Below are 21,365 nucleotides of genomic sequence, written 5' to 3' on the forward strand. Positions count from 1 at the left end.
GGTCGTTGGCTCGTCCTTATCCTTAGACATACTCTGTTCATGTTTACCCATAGCAGTATTGGATAAGAAAGTGGAGACCACGACCGGTGACGATCATTTCCAGCTGGGTAAGTTATAAATAAACAAGAACAGGTAAAAATGGGGTGTTTATAATTTTATTTTTTAAAAAAATTAAAAAAAAACTTAATTTAAAAAATTTAGAGGAAAATAAGTGATTGATAAATATTTTAAATATAATAAATAAATATTTTTAAAATAAAAATAAAAAAGCGCACATATTTTTGACAAATGATGTATCCTCTTTTCAGTTTTCCCTATTAAAGTCATATGAAACCCCATTTAAAGTAAATTATTCAAAATACTTTTGAAACATATTTAAAAGAGTAGTCCAGCTCTTTCAACTAATATTCATTTAAAATATAATAGATAGTATAGAATCTCTTTTATTTATTTTAATTAGATTAAGCAAAATTAACATGAGATAATGACATTGTAATTATGTTCATTAGAGCTAATGAGATGAAATTATACTTTACGGGTGGTGTAGGTGATACTCTAGTCCTTCCTCATTAGTTGAGTTAGCTAGAACGAAATTATACTTGGTCTATCGATAAAGGTAGAATTAGAAATTTCATATTAAAGAGATAAAAAAAAATATATTTATTATAATAAAAAGTAAAATTTGTCATCCTAACGACTCCATACGATAAGTCCCACGATCATTTACAAAGAGATAAATTGAAAAACTATAATTAATTAGTGTGAGGTGATGGTACTTTAAATATCTCTTCCTATTTTTAAGATGTCCGATTTAAAATTCATATTTGAAGTAGATAAGTCAACATACACTCAATTATGATTGAGCCAACTCTCAAACTATTTCACATTCAATAATAAAATAAAATCTAAATTATTCATAAAATCAAATTTCAAAATAACACCCTATCTCATCTTACCATATTTTCATTTTCAAAAATATACTTATCTTCAATACTATTATAACATATATGAGATCATAATGGACCCATTAATTCTAATTAATATTAATAATACTATCTTGTAACATTTTATAACTCTTATAATATGAATATTTTCTTTCCATAGACTTGACGTAGTTAGTATCTCCATGGATATTTATTTCAATAAATTTTAAGATGAATTCTTAACGATGTAAAAATATCTTTTTAAATTATTGACCTCAGTGAAATTGCCATAACATTTTATAGTGTTATTATGTTCTACTAGTCATAGAAATATAATTGTTATAATTTAATAAATGTGATTCGTTATATCAGCGGCTCCTCTAGAACCGGTCTCACGGATATGGAGGGTACAGGTATACAGTTGAAAGCGTATAGTCAGGACGCTAACCTCAGGTAATGACACTCCGAGAATCGAATCCTACATCTTTCGGCCATGAAACTATGCGCTCCTAACTGTGCTACGCTCTGGGAACAATAGTTGTTATAATTTAATAATCTCACAACACTAACATCAATATTTTCAAAAATAAAAAATAACTCCTTATTCTTTTGTTTTTTCAAAAGAAAATCATAATTTTATTTTTTATTTTTAAAAATATAATTAAGAAAGAAAACTTTTCATGGGCCCACAAATATGCCATAAAATATACATGCACAGGGACCCATCCCATTCATCCCCTCATTCTTGCACTCTCCCTGTGCAAATTCAGATTCAGAGATCCAGAAAGTAACAACACTGCAAAATCTTTATTTATTTTCTGGATATCTACTCAATTTTTCTTTACTTAAATTATTTTTATAAAATAATTAAAAAAGTATTTTTTATAAAAAAATAATAAAGAAACAGCCAATTTCAAGCAGATTGCGTAGAAGATCTTGTTTGTTTTGGAAGATTGTCAAATTGACATTCACACCCTTTTCCCCGTGAAGACCTCCGATGTCCTCTCGCTGACGATGAAAAATAACAAAAACTCACCTCTGACGTTCTCCTAGCACTAAAAAAATGTATAATGAGACAAAAGAATATTTTCCTATATATATTTTTTAATCTAAATAATGTATTCGGATCTTATCATCCGAATAACCGATTTGACTCGATAAAATTTTTTATATATCATCAGATAAATCAAAAAATATAAATGAATTTATGGACGGTGCAACATCAAAATAATTTAAATTTCTTAGAGCATCCATAATAAGATAAAATATTTCTCCCAAATATTTAAGGTTCACATTATCAATCAAATATTTTACCATTCAAATATCTGATATTCAACTATCAAATATCCCACAAAGCAAGTATTTATGGATCTACCTATTAAATATCTCCCTCTCAAAGGCAAAATCTCTTAGACCACTTTTTATGGTCCAGGGGATGTGCCACTCGTATTTACGGTCGGATCGTAGTCGCGATCTGACCGTAAATAATTGCGATCCCTTCCTGGGTTCACCGTCTTCATCAGATTATAATTTTTGTTCGGAGCGGACGGCCGGAAGCCGTCCAGAGGACACCCTCGCTCGGCGCCCAGTAACCTGACCACTTATCCACCACCAGAGACCTTCGGGCGGCCTCCGGCCACCCGTTCCGAACAAAAACTATAACTTAATGGGAACGGTGAACCCAGTAAGGGATTGCAACCATTTGTGACCGGATCACGACCGCGATCCGACCGCAAATGCGAGTGGCACATCCCCTGGACCATAAAAAAGTGGTCCAGAAGATCTGCCTCCTCAAATACCACCATTAAATATAGATTTTTATATTTTTGTTAAAAAATAAAAAGAGAGAAATCATCGGACATAACTTTACGCCCTGTGATTTCAAATCTCCTTCCTAATATTCCCTTCCGATAGAGTATATTCAAAAAAATATCCCTTCCAAATATCTCTATTATGGATACCCTTAGATGTAATATGTTTTAGGTCAAATATGAACTCTCATTGTCTAGGGAGTCTATCCATCGTTCATCATGCAACATAACCCATTGTCAATCTCCTTGGAAATCATAACCTAACTATTGATGTATATAAGAACGTAGCAAAACACCACAAACAATTCAACTCAACGCGACACCAAAGAACAATTCTTAGTATTTGATCACTCCTTATTGCAAAACTTTTGTTGAAACTTCACCTTTCTTGGCATGCTCTTCTGATCGAATCGATCTAAAATCTAAGAGAAAAACAGTGAAAAATAATTCACTTTTTTTTGGATGTATTCCTTGAATCGAAAATTTGCGCGGTGTTTGGTCCCCTTTCCTTCCTTTGGCTCATGCTCTTTGTCATTGTCCTCTTCAAACATCCAGTGGACACTGAAAGGATAAGGAGCATCTAGGGTTTTGCTGAAAGGTCTCAAGGTTTCGAGGTTGTTTGTGTATTTAGGGTTTTCTCAAATATTATTATGATTCCAAATCCTCGATTAATTGTTCATCTTAAGTTCTTAGTCTTTAACCAAACTTATTAAGTGGATCGAATGAATAGATATGTATAGTTGACAAAGGGCAACGATACTAGTCGTTGGGTGTATGTCTCAAATGAACCCTAAGTTTGGTCGTGTCCACCGTGTCACCCATTCGTGACTCTCGTGTGCGAACTGTAGCTCGGGGTGTCCATTATCACGTTCAAATCTAAAAATTAGACGATTAACAATGAGCTAGACTCGAGTCAGAGTTGATTTAGACATGGTCACTGATCCGGTGATAAGGGCTTATCCCTCAGAGGGACGTTGTCATGATGAAAGTCAAAGTCTAGATGGTCAACGTTCCTATATCGCTGGCCGGTCGGGCAATCCACTTGTCCGACCGGGGTGAAGGATAGCCAGGCCGATATCAATTCGATGTTATCACAGCTCGATCGCATACCGAGCTTTCGACGCTCAGAGATGTGCTGCCGAAGCATGCGCCGAGCGCCCATCCCACTCGGACTTACATCGAACCGACGGAACGAGATCGCAACTGAGCAGCTACACTCAGATATAACTCCTTCACTCGGCACAACAACGGAACTCGGGCAGTGGAATGTTGGCCGAGCAGGCACTCCGCTCGACTCAAACACAAGATCGCCCGGATGGCTGATGACTGGCCGAGCGGCTATTCCGCTCGACCCAGTAATGGACAAAAAGGATCAGCCAATATCCTTGTGGAAACTCGTGCCCCCGACAAACGACATGGTTGGTGGCATGATCAAGCAGAGAATCGTACGACGGAAGCTTCCACTGTCATGTCAAAGATATGCTCGGATCATTGAGGTATGGTGTCGAGGACACTTTCCTGACATGTCTTTTCAGAAAAAGCTTCCAGAAGAATATACATCTCGAGAAGCGTGCACGCGTGCTTCTATAGCCCTATATAAGGAGCTCCAAGTTTCGACGGAGGGATGCTAAGATTACTGTAGTTACTGTTACTCTGATTCTTTCAATTCGCTTCTTTCTCTGTTCCCACATCACAGGTGATTGACTTGAACGTCGGAGGGTCATCGCCGGGGAACCCCTCCCTGGCTCGGCACTGACGTTGCTGTGGTTGCAGGATCGCCTTATTCAGAGTCCATACACGGTCAACAAGGACGCCACATTCTCTCAACGTCCATCGCCTCGACTCTCAGATAGAATCAATTATGATTCAAAACTATTTTGGGTTGATCACCGTCCAAAAATTACAATAATAATTTTTTTTTATCAGATTCATGCTTAACTTGACTTGACTCGAACTCACTTTAACTTATAACTAGACTTGCTTTTGACCTGACTATGTCACACGTACTGACTTACTCCACCGAATCATCAACAAAAATCTATCCTTTAGAAAGATATTTAGTATAAAAATCTTTCTATCTTCTTCTTCCACCTCAGCCGCAATTCCTCATAATCTCTCTCTCTCTCCTCATCGTCAGTGATTGAATCCCAGCGACACAACGTAGGGTTGACATCAACCACTCGATCGTGCAAACCAAATCCAAATGGCTCGAATCATTGGCGTCTGTCCTCCTCCTCGCTAGATCTACCTTCGTCCCCTTTCACGTGAAACCCTGCGCCCCGGCCACGTCGGCGGCGAAATCTAGTCCGGCCAATGGCTGCCCGCCGCGTCAGCAGATAAGCGAATGGAGACGGCGAGCTTAAAGAAGCCAAAGGATTCGATGTCGAAGTAAATTCTCGGAGAGCAGAGACGGCCGTGGCGGTGGCGGAGCTCGGTTGTCGCTTCCCTCCTGGCTCTCTTTCTAAATCCCATTCTCGTCAGATCCAATCTCGATTTCGGGATGGAATTGACTTCCATTGTTGGAAAGGAGGATTGACTTTTATGGGTTCTGTTCTTTGTTCTTGGTGGACGGTGGGAGAAGGATCGCAAAAGGTTGTTTTTGCGGCTTGTTTTGGCTGGAATTGGTGAGGTTTTGTGGTTTGGGACGAGCGGCGGGAGGAAAGCTCTGAGCTTTGGAGTCGCCGGACGAACTCCGCCGCAATTGGGTGTTCCGGTTCTGTTCGCTCTCGTCGGGAAAGGTCGAAATTTGGGGTTTTGAGGGTTAGAGAGGAGGAGGAGGAGGAGGAAGGATTCCATGCCGGTTTAGGGTTCGTCTTGTCCGTGGAGCTCGATTGTAACCATGTCGTCGTACTGCCTCGGCAGCGGGCGGCCGTATGCATTCGAGCTGGAGATCGCGAAGCCGTCGTCTCTGTCTCCGTCGCCGGCGCGCTCCTCGTCGCCGTCGTCCACCGTCTCGGAATCGAGCAACGCGCCGCGTGCGGTGTCGTTCAAGAAGGCGAGGGCTCCCCGGAAGCGGCCGAACCAGACGTACGACGAGGCCGCGGCCCTCCTCGCCACCGTCTACCCCACCGTCTTCTCTGCAGCCAAGCTCACCAAGCACGCGCCTTTCGCCGCCGCATTTCCGGAGCCCGACGACCTGCTCCCGCTCCTCCCGGTCCTGAGCGACGCCGCGTTCCTAATCCACAAGCCCCGCCCGGAGAACCTCATCGCCGACGGAGACGCCTGCCTCGAGCGCAAGCACCGGGCTCGGCCGGCGCAATGGGAGTGCGCTAGCCCGGCGAGCAACGACTCGCGGGAGCCGACTCCGCTGGACCCCTTCGACGATGACTTCGACGCCGAGTCCATCCTCGACGAGGAAAGCAGAGGGGGCATCGACAGCATCATCGGCGACTCCGCCGCGAAGAGTTCCGCCGACGGCGAACCGAGTCGCTCCGATTCATGCATGAACCCCCTGCTCCGGAGCCTGATCGGCCACAAACTCGGCGCAAATTTCCACCTTGGCCTCGGCTTCATGAAGAACTTCCGGCGCGCGTTGAGGAACAGCGACGAGGGCGAGTGGTGGCGGTCGCCGGCGGTTCCGGTGTGCGACATCAACCCGGACCTCAAGCCACCTGCGGAGTTTCCGCCGGCGATGACACCGGATAAGAAGAAGAAGAAGAAAAAGAAAATCGACAAAGACGACGACGCAACAGCCACCACGGCCATCACAACCAACTGTGCTTTTACTCCATCGCCGGCGAAGCTGAAGGCTAGCCTGGGACTCAAGCTGAGCCATGAGGACGTCCTCCGGTCATGGTCCGGCCACGGCTCCATCTTCTCCGACGGCCCCGACTCCCCAAATTCGGCCTCTGATGTTCTTGTAAGTATCAAAATCCGCCCTTCATAGAAGCTTCAATTTTAAACATCCAAGAACACGCGGGAAAACTGTTCAACGCTTAGGATTCTCCAATACCAAAAATAGCTGAAAAATCAAAACTTTCCTCCAAAAATTAGTATGATCTTGAATGAATGATTCGTTTCTGATCTGACAAAAATGTGTTTTGCAGGCAAGATTGGCAGACATTGATCTTTTTCTCGCCACCGGTGGAGTAAGGGAAGCAAGTGTTCTTCGGTACAAGGAGAAGAGGAGGAACCGGTTGTTCGCGAAGAAGATCCGATACGAGGTGCGAAAGACAAATGCAGACCGACGACCGAGGATGAAGGCAAGTGTAAGCTTTTTTTCCTCTTTGTTTGTTTATGCGACATGGATTTTGTTCATGTATCGGATCTAAAAGATTGGAGTGTCGGCATTGCAGGGGAGGTTCGTGAGGAGGCCTTTCGAAGCGATAGAGGAAGAGAGCCAATGAGGCCATGGTTTGGCATCATTCTTTCACGGGCAAAGTTTTGTTGAACTCGAATTCGATTTGAAAGGTTTTTTAGTTGTCAAGAGGCTTTTCTTCTTCTTCCTTGAGAGAGTGAACTATAAAGAAAAAACAAATTATCTACAAGAAGACAGTTTTTGAAATAGTTGAAAAGTTGCAATGACTTGTTTATCTATCGAAAGTAGACATTCGTAGTAGATTTGTTGCAATGGAAAACATCTTCGTGGCTCGATCTAGTGCAACTTAAGATATAGATAGTTAATTTTGTCGTAGATTGTTACGACGGTGTAAATAACCTTGAAAAAAAATATGATCCAGTAAATAAATATGCAAAGATTTGAGAAAAATAAAGCATACTGAAACTCTTGCACTACAAAATTTTTCAGAGTGATGGATCGAATTCATTCCCTCCGCGAAATAGATGTTCCAAACTTGAAACAGATTTGCACTGCAATAGATAGCCATGGATGGAAAAGGAACGATAAGTTCGATTGGTAAAATCATCTGCATTAAAACAAAATGAAACAATTATGAGCTATAGACAAAAGTTTGAATCTCCAATCTGCTCAAAAAAGTATATAGTGAGTCTAGAGCTTTAAGAATATTAATTTGTGATAATTTGGAGGCTAAGACTAAGAGCAATGAATTATCTCGATCTATATCGAAGCCGATACCATACGCCTCTTTTATCAACTATAAGCACGCCGATAGATCATTTGAAAATTTGGATAGGAAAGCAAATGAACTAAAATTTTACCTGTGGTGCAAGCAGTATAACCTGGAAACATCGCCATTCTCTACTTGTCATAATACCTTCGCTTAGGCCTGCGGTTTTTGTGGTTTGCTTCGTGATTTCGCGTTGGCCTTTTTGTCTTTCTAGAGTTGATCCTTAAGCGAGTACAATCAAATGATAAGGATATCAGAAAAGAATGCGATCGTGGAATTATAGTAGATAAGGAAACAAAAGAATGAAGTTTACCCGAAAACATCGCATAAGAGTCGGTATGCAAGGAAAACAGGCAAAACCAACAATGCAGAAGCCTGCACATCCATCATTGGTAAACACTTAAATATTCTGATTACATTCGGAGATAGAATCAAACAGAGTCAGAATGTGATATACCATAAACCAAACCAGCTCTTTGAATGCAAGTGATTTTGTAAAGTCATTTTTCTTTAAATATTGATAGATGCCCGCTTGAGCCTTCAATGAAATCAAATAAAATAATCAAAAACTGATCAACATTATTGCTGCCGGAACTATTCATCCTAGCATTAGAATCTCTGGGACAAAAATCGCAAAAAATAAATCTGATAAAGAACCAGAACCACCCATAAAATTTCCTGGCCAAGAATGACAATATAAAATTTGTAGGGAATGATCTCCAGTACTTGGAAAAGTAAATGCTTTTAGGTCCTAATGACATTACAAAATCAAAAAGTTTAAATTGTAAAATGACAAGTAATAGTGTCACTATAATTGAAGCATAGACTGTTTTCCCACCCACATCCCACTTCATGCAACATAGCAATACCATTAAAAGTTAAAGATCATTAGTTGGCAGGATTGAGCGAGTTTCAAAGCATACAGAAGTTTGAAATAGAGAAAATAAAGTATGTACCTGGCGGTGATAAGTTGTTGTAGATTTGTGCAACTTTCTGTAAGTTTGAACTATAGGTTTTGTATAAGGCCTCAAAGCAACCTTCAACGTTTCAACATGTGGTTTGGTCAAAGTGGCAATTTGATTAATGTAAGGCTTAGAAACCTTCCTAGCCACCTAGAACATGAACATAGAACATGAAATTCTTGTGGCTTAAGCAATTAATTAAATAAGAAAGAAAATAAACATTAAGGTACTGGGTATTTACCTTCAAGTAAGGATCCAAAAGTTTATGTACTTTGACTGCATATGTAGATGTGGTAATCTTAGACACATGATAAACTTCAGCAGTTTTGGCTGAGACAATTTGCACATAGGGTTCAGCATTTACGGCAAGCATTGACCATTGCTCTTTAATGGCAGGAATCCATTTCTTCAGGGCAGCAGCAGGAAGGTAGGTCATTAGGAAATAGAAGACTCACTAACCCGGAACAAAAATTGAAATGCATGTGCAACTCAAACATTTGATAGTTTGAAAATATAATAAAGAATCACAGTATCTTATTCAGGAGGCTTCCAGTTAATATGACAAATACACATAAGTATATTGATTCTACAAGATGCTGAACTATTGACTTGAGAAACTTACAATTTTGACTATCTCAAAGTGGGGCTCTGCCCATTTTCTTGCCTGGCCAGCTTTCTCCAAGACCTGATAAAAACGAATAAATTAATCACACTTTAATCTGAATGAATTTAAATTTTACTGAAGTGTGGCTTAAATGATCACGTAGCATAGATCGATACCAACTACTCATCTATGTTTTTAAAGATACACTAGGTAACTTATATGAGAAACAATCAAGGAGCAATCTCAATTCATCAGCCTAACACAGTAAATGATAACAAGACAGGCGAAGTAGGAGAAAGGAGAACACAGATAGGCAGAGATAAAAACAAATCTAACTGCGTAAAGGAAACTGTAAATGACCTAAAAAGAAATAAACCAAAAATATGTCACAGATAATAGTACTTGAGATCAAATGTATATGCAAAAAAAAACCCCAATATGGGAAATGTTTTCACATAGTACAAACGTACCTTAAGAAAGGCAGAATCTAGTGCGGGTTTTGCATGGTCTTTCCAATGAGTTGACAAAATTTCCTGAGATTAAAAGTCTAAGTTACTGCTGTATGTTGACTATATAATCACTTTCAAACATTTCAAACGTGATATACACCTGATAGCGATCAATATGAATGCCAAGCCAAGGTGGCGACCATGCTCCATGAACCTTCAATGTGATTAACATGGAATAAGTGAACTTCTTGTTCATCTATCATGCATCATTAGCATATATTACCTATCTCGATAATATACAAGGATTGTGTGATTAGACCCATATCGGCCGCAGACAAGTAGACATGTGATTGATTTGTGCTACACAATGATATTAATATGCTCACAAAAGTACAAAAAGACTATCTACTAGTTACAAGTGTTTAGATGTCTTTGGTCCCCCCACCACACTCAAATCCTATTATATAAGAATCTAATTGATTTCATCTTAAAGGAATCCAAGCATGAAGTACGTTAACTCAAAAAAAATATTTTCAATCAAGGAGCTTAATAACAATAATTTAAAAGAGCATTCTCAACATGCCTCCAAAAAAATATGCAATACGCGAAAAAGGATGAAGCGCAACTACATTTCAACCGCCTAAAATAAATATAAAGCTAAAGAAACAAAATAAACCAGCAAAGAAACCTTGTAATTTGTACATTAATATAGCTAATGTGATCAACATGGGGAAAAAAAGTATCGGTAAACACTTAAATAGGATGTATACCTTCAAAACACATTCATGGATAGATATATGCTATGAAAAGAGCTGCACTTGATAGAACAAGATAATAAAAATAGGGCAAAAATCAAAAGGACGTCCATCATTGGAAAATTCATTATATGGGCGCCCCATTTTCAATTAAAGTCAAATGAACACATCAATTAATGTGATCTGTTCAAAATACCCTTGTATTATTTTATCATTTGGCTGTGTAGAAGCTAGCATATACCTTCTACAACGTGCAGAAGCTGGTTGCTAGCTTCTCTAAACTTTATATCACTTTGATTTTGATTCTTTGAGTGATAACCTGGTTAAAACAATATTTCAATGTGCAAAACAAATTAAAGGGACTCCATCACACCCACTATATTTGAAATGAGCACTATCTGATCACGATTAGCCGTGTAGAAGCTAGCAACTAGCTGCTACAACGTGTAGAAGTTGGTTGCTAGCTTCTACAACAACATGATTAACTAATGTTAATTTTTATTATTTGTGTGATAATCTAGTTAAAATAATATTTCAATAAGCAAAATAATTTAATGAAACTCCATCACACGCACTACATTTGAAAAAAGCATTACTTGATCACGATTTGGCAGTGTAGAAGCTACCAGCTAGCTGCTACAACATGTAAAAGTTGGCTGCCAACTTCTACAATAGTATGATTAACTTATGTTAATTTTGCTTAATGAAAGAGAGATAATTTAGTTAAAATAATATAACTAAGGGGACTCCATCACACCCATTACATTTGAAATGAGCATTAACTGATCACAATTAGCCATGTAGAAGCTAACAGCTAACTGCTACAATGTGTAGAAGATGGTTGCTAGCTTCTACAATAGTATGATTAACTTATGTTAATTTTGTTTATTTGAAAGTGGTAACCCAATTAAAATAATATTTCAATGAGCAAAACAAACTAAGAGGACTCTATCATACCCACTACATTTGAAATGAGCATTATCTAATCATGATTGGCCATGTAAAAGCTAGCAACTAGTTGCTACAATGTGTAGAAGTTGGCTGCTAGCTTCTACAACAATGTAATTAACTTATGTTAATTTTGCTTATTTGAGAGTGATAATCTGATTAAAATAATATTTCAAAGAACAAAACAAACTAAGGGGACTCCATCACACCCACTACATTTGAACTCAGCATTATCTTATCACAATCGACCGTGTAGAAGCTAGCAACTACAACGTGTAGAAGCTGATTGCTAGCTGCTACAACATGTAGAAGATGTCTGGCGTTGGGTCAAGCATATTTTCAGAATAAAATTACAGATAGAGCGCTCATTTGATGTTTCTCTTAATTTGGGACGCCCTTTTGATTTTTGCCCATAAAAATTCAAGCGACACGTTTTCCAACGATGGATAGTCCAAGAACATTATTTAGAAAACAATTGTTGTTCAAACTGCTATAAAGAATTATCAAACAAGATGAAATAGACTAGCGAAAGATCAATGTGTGTGATACTACTGCAATTGTCTACAAAAATATTATTACCTGTGCCAACACCTTTGACTTGGTTGTTGCTTCTAATTGTGCCCTCATAAGCTCTTCCTAAAGAAGAGAATAGTAAACAATAAGAAAATCAGTATCTAAAAGTTTTTATTGTAGTTAATAGAAGACGATATCACAAACCTCTGCCACTTGAAGGGCATATTCAGTTTTACTTATCCTAATCTTTTGCTCCTCATTTGCCTTCTGGAGCTACAGAAAGAATATGGGAAATTATAAAAGCAGTAGGGATAATGCATGGAGAACAAACTTACATGTTAGTGTCTGATATATGCTAGGGGTTCATAAGACCAAAAATTTGGTTCTAACATAATGGTAACAAACATGTTTGTCCAAACTATAACTATACATGGTTCGGTAGTTGAGATTATAATGCACAAGTATATCTAGATCATTTAAAAGGCCAAACTTGAGTCTCTTGTGTCATTCAAAAGAAAATAAAATAGCTTTATTTACACATGGAAGCTTGAAAATGAGCATAGCAAGTAGACACTCAAATGGAAAATGTTTTATGATTAAAACATGTAGGATTATACGTATAGGGGACTAAAATTACATTCCTAAATTAATGTATGCCTAACTAAAAGAAACTAACTATCAAAGTTGATTGGATTAACAATAAATACAACAGAATGTCAGAACGCATGTCTCAACTATCCGGCATCGGCTGCATGGACTTTATCCTACCAATAAGCTCTATGTGAAGTAACATTATTAGTAGACCTTGTTAGTTGGATCTATTTCAATTAAAATGTCTTGCCCATCACACTTTTAACATATCAACTTCTCTGGCTGTCTTCATTCAACATGTTCATACCATTTTATACCTAACTGCTTGTAAAATAATACTTTTTTGTCTACCCTAATAGCTCTATACATTCATCTTAACATTCTAATCTTAGCGCACTAACTTTTTCCAATATAGGATGGTTGGACATTAGAATATTATTTAAGGATCAAATCATGGTCGCACATGATTAGAAAGCCCTTTATCCTCTTAACCAGCCAACCATTTGGATAATATCTCCATCTGTCTGTTCATTCTTATGCAAATGATAAATCTTGATATACAAAATCCTTGATCACAAAGTTTGTCCATGAAGATAAACTATTTTTTTAATATTGCTCAAATTGTTATGAATCGAACATGCTACCATGCAAAGTGAGAAAAAAGAAACATAGCAAATATGAAGAAGAAATACACAATAATATAAACCAGAGAAGAAGAAGACACCAAATTTTAGGTGTTTCAAAAAGCATGTGGCAACTTTTGATTGTTAAGCATCGAGATAATAAACAAAAAAATAGTCTTTGATTAGATGTGGAAGGATGCATCATGATGAAATAGAAACATGAAAGACAACAGAGAACTGATGTTTGCATCTAACAAATAATGAACAGTATGCTTGAATTACTTTTTCACATTTCAGATGAAGTTCTTGCACTTTCTTTTCAGCTTCATGGGCCAGATCATCCAAAGCAGCTCTTCTTTTGTTCTGCAACTCAATTTTATTCGTAAGTTTCTCCACCTGCAAAAACAAAACACGTCATAAAAAGATATATCCACAAAATATATCATAATTGAATCAATTGTTCCTAACCTGCTTTTCAAGTTCATCAGCTCGAGCATTGGCTTTTTTAACAAGTTCCTCTGCATGCCCATCTCCCTCCTTCTACACCATCCATAATTAGAAACCATAATAATGCATAGAAGCAAAAAGGCAGAAAAAGGGAACATCTTCTTTATCATAAGTTGACCTGCAGTGCTTCTATCTCACTTTGCAGTAACTGAATTGTTCTCGATTTCTCTTCAATCGTCTTTCCTATGAGGCCAATACTCTCATCTTTGCTCTTCAAATCACGTGTTGTATCCGCAATACTAGATTCTACAATAACAACAACCACAAAACGCTACCACATATAACCTTTTTGATTTATTTTTTAAAATTATCATATTGCATGGAAGTCCTAAAATTTAAGGACACAAGCAGATAGACAAAAAGAAGATAAATAAAGAAGCAGATCTCCGACTTCAAAGTCAGGAAAAGGACGCCTCTTTACTAATTCTCAGATCCCTAGCAACTGAATGAATTAAATCGCTAACTTTATAAATATTATCGAATTCAAAACCGGCGCTGACCCAGGGCCAAGATCTTGGATCTAAGCTGTTCCGACTCCAGTGTCAGCGCCGAATCTGAAGCGTCCACCGCTGCGTCTGCCCATACTCCGATGAACAGGACGGAGATCGCAATCGAAGCTATCAAAAGCGTCGAAACCCCCATGACGGGAACCACTTCGCCGCCGAGAGAGATCGAGAAGGAACCAAACCAATCGCCTCCGCCCGTCTATCGGAAGCGCACTGTTAAATTTCTTCCTTCGACGTGTTGGAGAATGGAAATGGAACGGAAACCCTTAAAAGCTAGAACTCCGTTTGAATAATTACTTATCCTACTATAATTATCGTACCCTAATCAAGTTACGTTATTTTATTGGATAAATTATCCGGGCCCACAAGATTCAGCCCTTGGTCGTTTAGATAAAAATCGGGGTGCTTTATCAATCATATTGGGTTGATTAAGTGGGTCCCCATGAAAGACAATGTGGCAGAAAATGACACGCGTCAGCGCAGGCCCTAGTTCCGCAGTTGTCGAGAGCCTCTACTTGTCGTTCGACGCAGACCGCCCGATGCCTATCAGACGAATAATATCGTACACGTGTTCGCATACGTGCAATCAAATAATATTGGATTTTTAGACTATGATCTACTTCCTAATTTATTTTGATAATTTATTAAAAAAGTTTATAGAATGTGACACTCAATTAATTGGATTTATCATTATTTTTTTTACATTTAACATAATAGCCAAATAAATTTTAGATTTATATATTGAGCTCAAATTTAGTAGCCCAATAATTTTTAGACTTATAGTCCAGTGTAACCTAATACTTTTTAAACATATATATTGAGCCCAAATTTAATTCTTTTGTTTGTCATTCGACGCATTGAGGAGCAAAGGACCACAAAAAATATAACCAGAAAATAGCAACAACCCAAGCAATTAAAGATCCTGGTTATGTCATTCATTAAAGTATCAAACACAAAAAAAATCAAATCGAAACAAAATTAGATGAGATATATATATACAAACGTCATACACCATGTGTATATCTAAAATATTTTTTTAATTTAATTTTTTTATACTTAATAGTATAATTTAACCCTTAAATTCTAAATACAAAACCTTAAATAATATACTTGCAAAATTAAAAAAATAAACAAATAAATAAATAAATAATATTGGATGCCTATCACGGACGGAAGTCCACAACGTAACTTTATATAATTTTTTTTTTTTTCTTATTTTCTTAAACTCCCAATTCTGTCAATAAAATTTTACTTTCAGGATTTAAGAATTGTATTATAATATTAAATAAAAGAAACAATTTTTTTTAAAAAAAAATTGAGTAAGGGCGAGATGTGCAATAACACCGCATGCTCGTTGCGAACTTCATCTACAACATCGTTGTTTTATTTTTTTTGTTTCTTTTTTTTAGCGAGTAGATACGTCATTTAAAATTTAACCTTTAGAATTTAAGAATTAGATTATAGCATTAAGTATTAAAAAAAATCAAACCGAATTTTTTCTCAAGTATGCACCGGACGTGCGGTATATATATATATATATATATATATATATATATATATATATATATATATATATATATATACAAACAACTTAATCAGATCCCGTCTATTTTTTGACAAATATAATATTTGACTTATAACTTTTTTTAACTGCATCATGTACTCTTTCACTTATTAGTTGATTAGGGTTTGGATGTTTATTGATATCATTCTTTAAAGTAAATAATTTGTTTCCACGTCACTTCATTTGTCATCTTGTTTTTCTTGCTCATGTTATTCCTTGAACTAAATTCAACTTCTCATACATATTAATTAATCCTCTAGTAATAAGAATATCATTCCAATTTTTAACTTTTGGTCATCTGCAACGTAAGGAATGAATTTCTGATCAACAATTTTATTTTCTTCCATTTATAGACACCCTCACATTATAATTAACAATAGATAAGTAGATAAAACAACTAACTGTTCCAATTAACTTCACAGAGATATTAAACTTTAATCAGTTTTCTAAAGCCGAATAACAAAATGAAATCCACAAAAGTTAAACAAATTAGTCAAAATAAACCGATTGAAAAGGCTTGGTTGTGTCGTTATTATTGTTAATTCAATATCAATTAGAAACAGAAAGAGAACGACATTAGTTCAAGAAATAGTTAGACCAACAAATCATAAATAACTTTAAACTTTATCTAAAAATATTATTATTCTTTGGAAGATAGAGTAGTCAAGCAAAACATATAAACTAAAATAATAATGATCAAATTAGAATCTACTGCTTAGCTTAGTCAAACTTTTTTTATTACTAAGCGTCAACTACTAAAATTTTTTGGCATGACACAAAGGCATAAGTAATCTTTACTAAAAAGCTTCTATCTTTCCTAATCATCCGTCAATACCAATAAAAAAAACAGAAGACAAAATTATGCCATTGTGAATGTGACAAATTAAGGTATTGAACAATCACTGGTCTTCAAAATCCAAATCAAGGGAAACAAGCTTATCGGAAAAAATATAAAATCCTAATTTATCGCCACTAAACCCTAAGTTTCATCGATAAACGAAGAATCAGAAATGTAAAATTCATATTGCTACAAATCAAGAATCATATAGATGATACATATTCAATTTAAATATAGATGATATGGATAGATTTGACGACCTATAGATATCTCATTAATCAAGAAAAAAGGACATCAAAAAAGATTTAATTAGCAACGTGACAAGGGATAAATTTTATTTAAATATAAATGAAAATATAATAGAGGATCAAGATAAATAAGAGGCCCTTATTGGATAAAATTCTTAGTAAAACAATGTGATTGGTCCATAGAGAAATGTAACAAGGCTAAACAAATTTACTAGCTCTTTATGTCACCCTACGTAAAAAAAATGATTTACCAAGGTCCATAAAATACAACTCCTGTGTGAGGTTAAGGAACAACAAAATGATCAAGGAGTTTCACCTTATATTTAAATTTAAAATCGACCTATCAAAATTCAGGAAAAATACTTTGATTTTTGCAATGGAAATAATAAAGAAGCACTATATCTTATATCCTTCTATACAGAGGAAGAACATGTTCATGCTTTCAATGTCACAGGAAAAGCAATTCAGGAAAAATAAAATTAGTGAAAACTTAAACTTGGTTTTCTTTGTCGTTACAAAGTGATCCAATTCATAGGCGAAGAGATTCGTCGATCCCATAAATCGAACAATAAGCAAGGTGATTCGACATGGACATAAACAGGAACATGTAGATTGAACACCTGATTCAAATTTCATTTCAAAGGATGTTAACCTGGTTGACTGGAGTCGAAGAAACCCGTGCCAAAGGATGTCTTTGACGACGGTTGCTCGAATGGTAGTGATGTCGCTAGGCCCTTCGTTTCGTTGAATGCGTGCAATGTGGGACGAGCTGCATCGTTGTTGTTATTCGCATATGCAAACTGAGCATTAGAAGTAGTTCCTCTGTTTGGTGGAGTATGAGATTTGGTTGACAGAAGAGAGTAAGCACTATGAACATCTGGTGCTCCGTCTGAGCGGAATGCGATATTCAGTTCTAGGCCTGCAAGTATCACAGAGGTTTGTATCAGATAATCGTAATGAAGATGAACAATAATCCAGTCCATTCGATGATCTCACAGTCATTCACAAAATGTAAGTAAAAAGTTAACAATATCTGATATCGTATGTTTAACTGAAATCTAGTAATAGCTGATTGACGATCGAGGCAGACCATTTAACTGTTGGTTTACCCTTCAAATGATTACCTTGATCGGGGACCTCCGCAGCTGCTACTCCGGACGCTAAGAGCCAGCTCATATCATGGCTAACTGCTGAGCCATTAAACAATAGACCACTGGAAGGAAAAATAAGTTGCCTTTTAACGCCCTTCGTTTTACTCAACTTCATCATGGAAGATTCGCCGGTTTGAGTATGTTGTAAGCTGCTCGAGTGATCCCTTATCGAACTTGCCCTGGTTGTCATTTGACTAAATGGAGCTCTAACAAACATACGGTTTGCCTGCCGTCCATCATCTGAATAGACCACTATATCAGTTTAGAAAACACATGAAAAGTTACGAAACTATAGGACAGAAATATCAAATTCCCAAGATATGACAGGGAGTTTGCCCTTTCTTGATGCTCATAGAGTCATAGATATATTAGACAATTCGACACTACCGTAGTCTAGAAATCACTAGTCGAACAAAGAAAGCTACTGGTTTCAAAACGTTGAGACTATATAAAATGGAGTACCGTAGAGAGATGCAGGTAGTGTTGGAGAACTGCATGAGGTTGTACCTAGCTGTGGCTTGCGTCGACGTGCATTGTGATAAAATAAGCGTTTGCGGCAACTTCGCTTTTTCTGATCAAACTCTGACAAAGCATGGAATCTGGAAGATGACCAAGGTGTTTATTCACATGAAGAAATAAATATCTCTGGAAGAATAAGGATGAGGATTAACTAAGGAACTCGTAAAGACGCATGATTGTGTTTGCAAGTAGTGTAAAGCTTCTAACGAGGAAAAGAGTAAGCAACTAGAAATCTAGATACATCAAATTGACACCGAGGAAAGGAGCAACATAACCTGCTACATTGTTGGCAAAACCTGCATTCTTGACCACCAACAGAAACCTTAGGGGACTTGGCATGGTCTTCACAAACTCTATGCTTCCGATGATAATCTTTAGCTGTAGTGAGGTCGATGTTGCAGCCTTCTACTTGGCAGTATGTGCTCAGCATACTTTTCTCACAAATTGATGAGATGATATAACTTGAAGAAGTGGAATTCTCAATACCAGTCCCGATACAGGGATCTGAGGTGTTGGATTTGACAACCCTGTCATTATGAAGGAATCCTTCAACTGACCTACTGATTTCTTGTATTCTCTTCTTTGCCTTGGAAGAATCAGCAGACGCTGAATGGGAGCCTTGAAAAGAGCAGTCACCCACTTCTGAGCTAGAACACACAGCCATCCCCATTGAATATGCATAATCAGTACCAATGGCTATGTCGCTCTTGTGTTTTGATTTAGGATCCTTTGAAGGTTTAGACAGTTCAGCTTCTTCACCATTAAAGAGCCCCAAAGTTTCCCAATTCCATTGGACAGGCGTCCTTGAAGTCCAATCCATTGCAAAAAAAAAAAAATAATAAATGTAGAGAACTTAACTGAATAAAATCTCGAGATGACCATAAAATGTAAAAGACACATCTGTTCACAAATCACCAGACGATAGTTTAGCTCTTCAAGAAATAACAGGAGTACAAGAAACACAGTTGGGAAAGAAGTTCCAACCTAGGAAGTTGAAGGACCAGGTTCAACTTATGATCTGAATCATACTGATGACAACCTAGACTCCACATACATAGACAACAGAGCTTAATCTCCTTCCTAGCTTCACTAGTAAACACAAGGACACCGAAGAGAGACCCAAATTCAGATTTAAACACATTATTCAGCTATACAATTTGAAGCATGTGAACTTATCTTACTTTCCTATTGTCCACCAGCCTAACAAAAGAAGAATCTCACAATATACAGAAACATTTGCTATGATGTTGAACGATTCAGAATTTATCTAAAAAAAATAGCTTGTCCCACCAGCTAGTTGTTTGACTAATCAAGACAACAATTTCAACTTTGCTTCCAAAACTATAACTCGAAGATAAGCGGCCCACCAAAAAGGCTATGTTCGTGCTGTCTTTTCCTATCAAAGTTGCAAATGGTTAAATGATTGTCCTACTACACATCATGGGTAATGCAGTTTGGCAATGCATCGGACATCAAGGAGGATTACATGAAGCAAAATTCAATGAGAAATTAACTTGTAAGAAAAAAAAAAAAAAACAAACCGCTCCCGGTGATGGATGACACTAAACACTTCATATCTTTCAAATTTTCATGTAGGACCTTTTAACCACGAACCGTATAGACTCTTTCACTTTTTCATTAGTTTTTCATGGAAGACAAATAAGTCAAGCTGTGTAGATGAGTAAAGATCCTGCAATGCCTTTCTCCTTTCCCTTTAACAGCAGCCCCCAGCTGAATGAACCAGACACATGAGTTTCTGACATATGAGGCTCCTGCTAGGGACCAGATATATGATTCTACATGTCTTCAAAGATACAAAATCATACAGTAGCTTAGGCAAACGAAAAAAACCCTAAACTCAATCAACTTTGTTTGATCATTTTCATTCATCATCCATTGTGTCTTGGATACAACACACCTACGCAATGCGCATGATCTAAGAAGTAGTAAAGCCTAAAGACGGGATTTTGATCCGAGGGCACGTTTTGTTGCCCACTTGATCGGAATAAAGCCCCACCATCTAGTTTTGCTAGGTAAAAAGCCTATCCGTACAACTCCACGTTGGTGAGAAAGCGGGCAAGCGCAATATCCAATTTTTTTAGCAAATAGGCAACAAATGTCCACTCAAATCCACTAATGGAGCAGAACTCCTCTCGGAGAAAGCAGGGAAAGGCATTTTACCTTCTTTTCCTTATCCGAATCTGAGACGGAATGGCGACGAGGGCTTTGGGCTTCGGGGCGTTGGACCGCTCGCCACTTGTGTCTGTCCCATGCTCCACGGTCGTCTCGGGGAGCGGGAAGCCGTGGCGTTAGTGGGGTCGGAGTCGTCCTCCATTGGCAGAAGCGGGGACCGGACAAGCGCCGAGAGAAAGTTGCCTCCTTTTCCTTGGTCCCTTCGATTCTTCGAAGTCGAACCAGTGACCGCGGCGTGACGTCGTCATGACAAGAGATCAGTGCTGTGTTTACTTGGGGTGGAAATTGGAGAGAAAGGAAACGGCATATTTTATTGAATAAATTTTGGTATAATCCAAATTACATAATAAACTTCCATAATACTTAAATCCCTTATCATATTCTCAAAGTACCTATTTTACAGGTACTTCGGTCAATTTAGTCCGACATAATTTATGGATCTAAATAATTTTTTTAAAATAATGTGCTCTTAAAATCTCTATAATGTGGTATAAAAAGGTGATTAGCTCATCTTTAGTATCCCCGTCAATTACTAGTCATTAGTGCAAATGGCCAAGACATGAGGAAGGTTATACTCGGTCACGCCGAGTTTCGACCTCAAGACCTCATATAGCAACACTCCATGTCTTAACC

General features: G+C 37.5%; 3 protein-coding genes across 6 annotated transcripts; 1 reads left to right on the forward strand and 2 right to left on the reverse strand.

Moving 5' to 3' along the window:
- Positions 1-5,573: 5,573 nt before the first annotated feature.
- LOC122002918 (protein CHLOROPLAST IMPORT APPARATUS 2-like) lies at positions 5,574-7,268 on the forward strand. Of its 2 annotated transcripts, none has more exons than XM_042558314.1 (3): positions 5,574-6,593; positions 6,781-6,942; positions 7,030-7,268. In XM_042558314.1, the coding sequence occupies exons 1-3, from the start codon at positions 5,574-5,576 to the stop codon at positions 7,078-7,080; spliced, it is 1,233 nt and encodes a 410-aa protein (XP_042414248.1). In that variant the 3' UTR covers positions 7,081-7,268. The 2 variants fall into 2 exon arrangements, with proteins under 2 accessions (XP_042414248.1, XP_042414249.1); XM_042558315.1 differs by having other exon boundaries at positions 6,781-6,936.
- Positions 7,269-7,319: 51 nt separating this feature from the next.
- LOC122002917 lies at positions 7,320-14,526 on the reverse strand. Of its 3 annotated transcripts, none has more exons than XM_042558312.1 (15): positions 14,214-14,526; positions 13,832-13,959; positions 13,675-13,743; positions 13,489-13,602; positions 12,197-12,265; positions 12,059-12,115; positions 9,937-9,990; positions 9,798-9,860; positions 9,346-9,408; positions 8,965-9,129; positions 8,718-8,873; positions 8,219-8,299; positions 8,075-8,136; positions 7,853-7,983; positions 7,320-7,599 (listed from the first exon to the last, which is right to left on the reverse strand). In XM_042558312.1, the coding sequence occupies exons 1-14, from the start codon at positions 14,353-14,355 to the stop codon at positions 7,893-7,895; spliced, it is 1,314 nt and encodes a 437-aa protein (XP_042414246.1). In that variant the 5' UTR covers positions 14,356-14,526; the 3' UTR covers positions 7,320-7,599; positions 7,853-7,892. The 3 variants fall into 3 exon arrangements, with proteins under 3 accessions (XP_042414246.1, XP_042414245.1, XP_042414244.1); XM_042558311.1 differs by having other exon boundaries at positions 7,320-7,543; positions 13,675-13,746; XM_042558310.1 differs by having other exon boundaries at positions 13,675-13,746.
- Positions 14,527-17,237: 2,711 nt separating this feature from the next.
- Positions 17,238-20,810, reverse strand: LOC122002919 (squamosa promoter-binding-like protein 12). The gene is made up of 5 exons (XM_042558316.1): positions 20,721-20,810; positions 18,815-19,342; positions 18,483-18,619; positions 17,994-18,260; positions 17,238-17,788 (listed from the first exon to the last, which is right to left on the reverse strand). Exons 2-5 carry the CDS (start codon positions 19,207-19,209, stop codon positions 17,517-17,519), a joined length of 1,071 nt encoding a protein of 356 aa, XP_042414250.1. The 5' UTR covers positions 19,210-19,342; positions 20,721-20,810; the 3' UTR covers positions 17,238-17,516.
- Between the last annotated feature and the right edge of the window lie 555 nt (positions 20,811-21,365).

The sequence above is a fragment of the Zingiber officinale genome, chromosome 7A, assembly GCF_018446385.1.
Source record: "Zingiber officinale cultivar Zhangliang chromosome 7A, Zo_v1.1, whole genome shotgun sequence".
In the NCBI taxonomy this organism is placed as follows: Eukaryota; Viridiplantae; Streptophyta; class Magnoliopsida; order Zingiberales; family Zingiberaceae; genus Zingiber; species Zingiber officinale.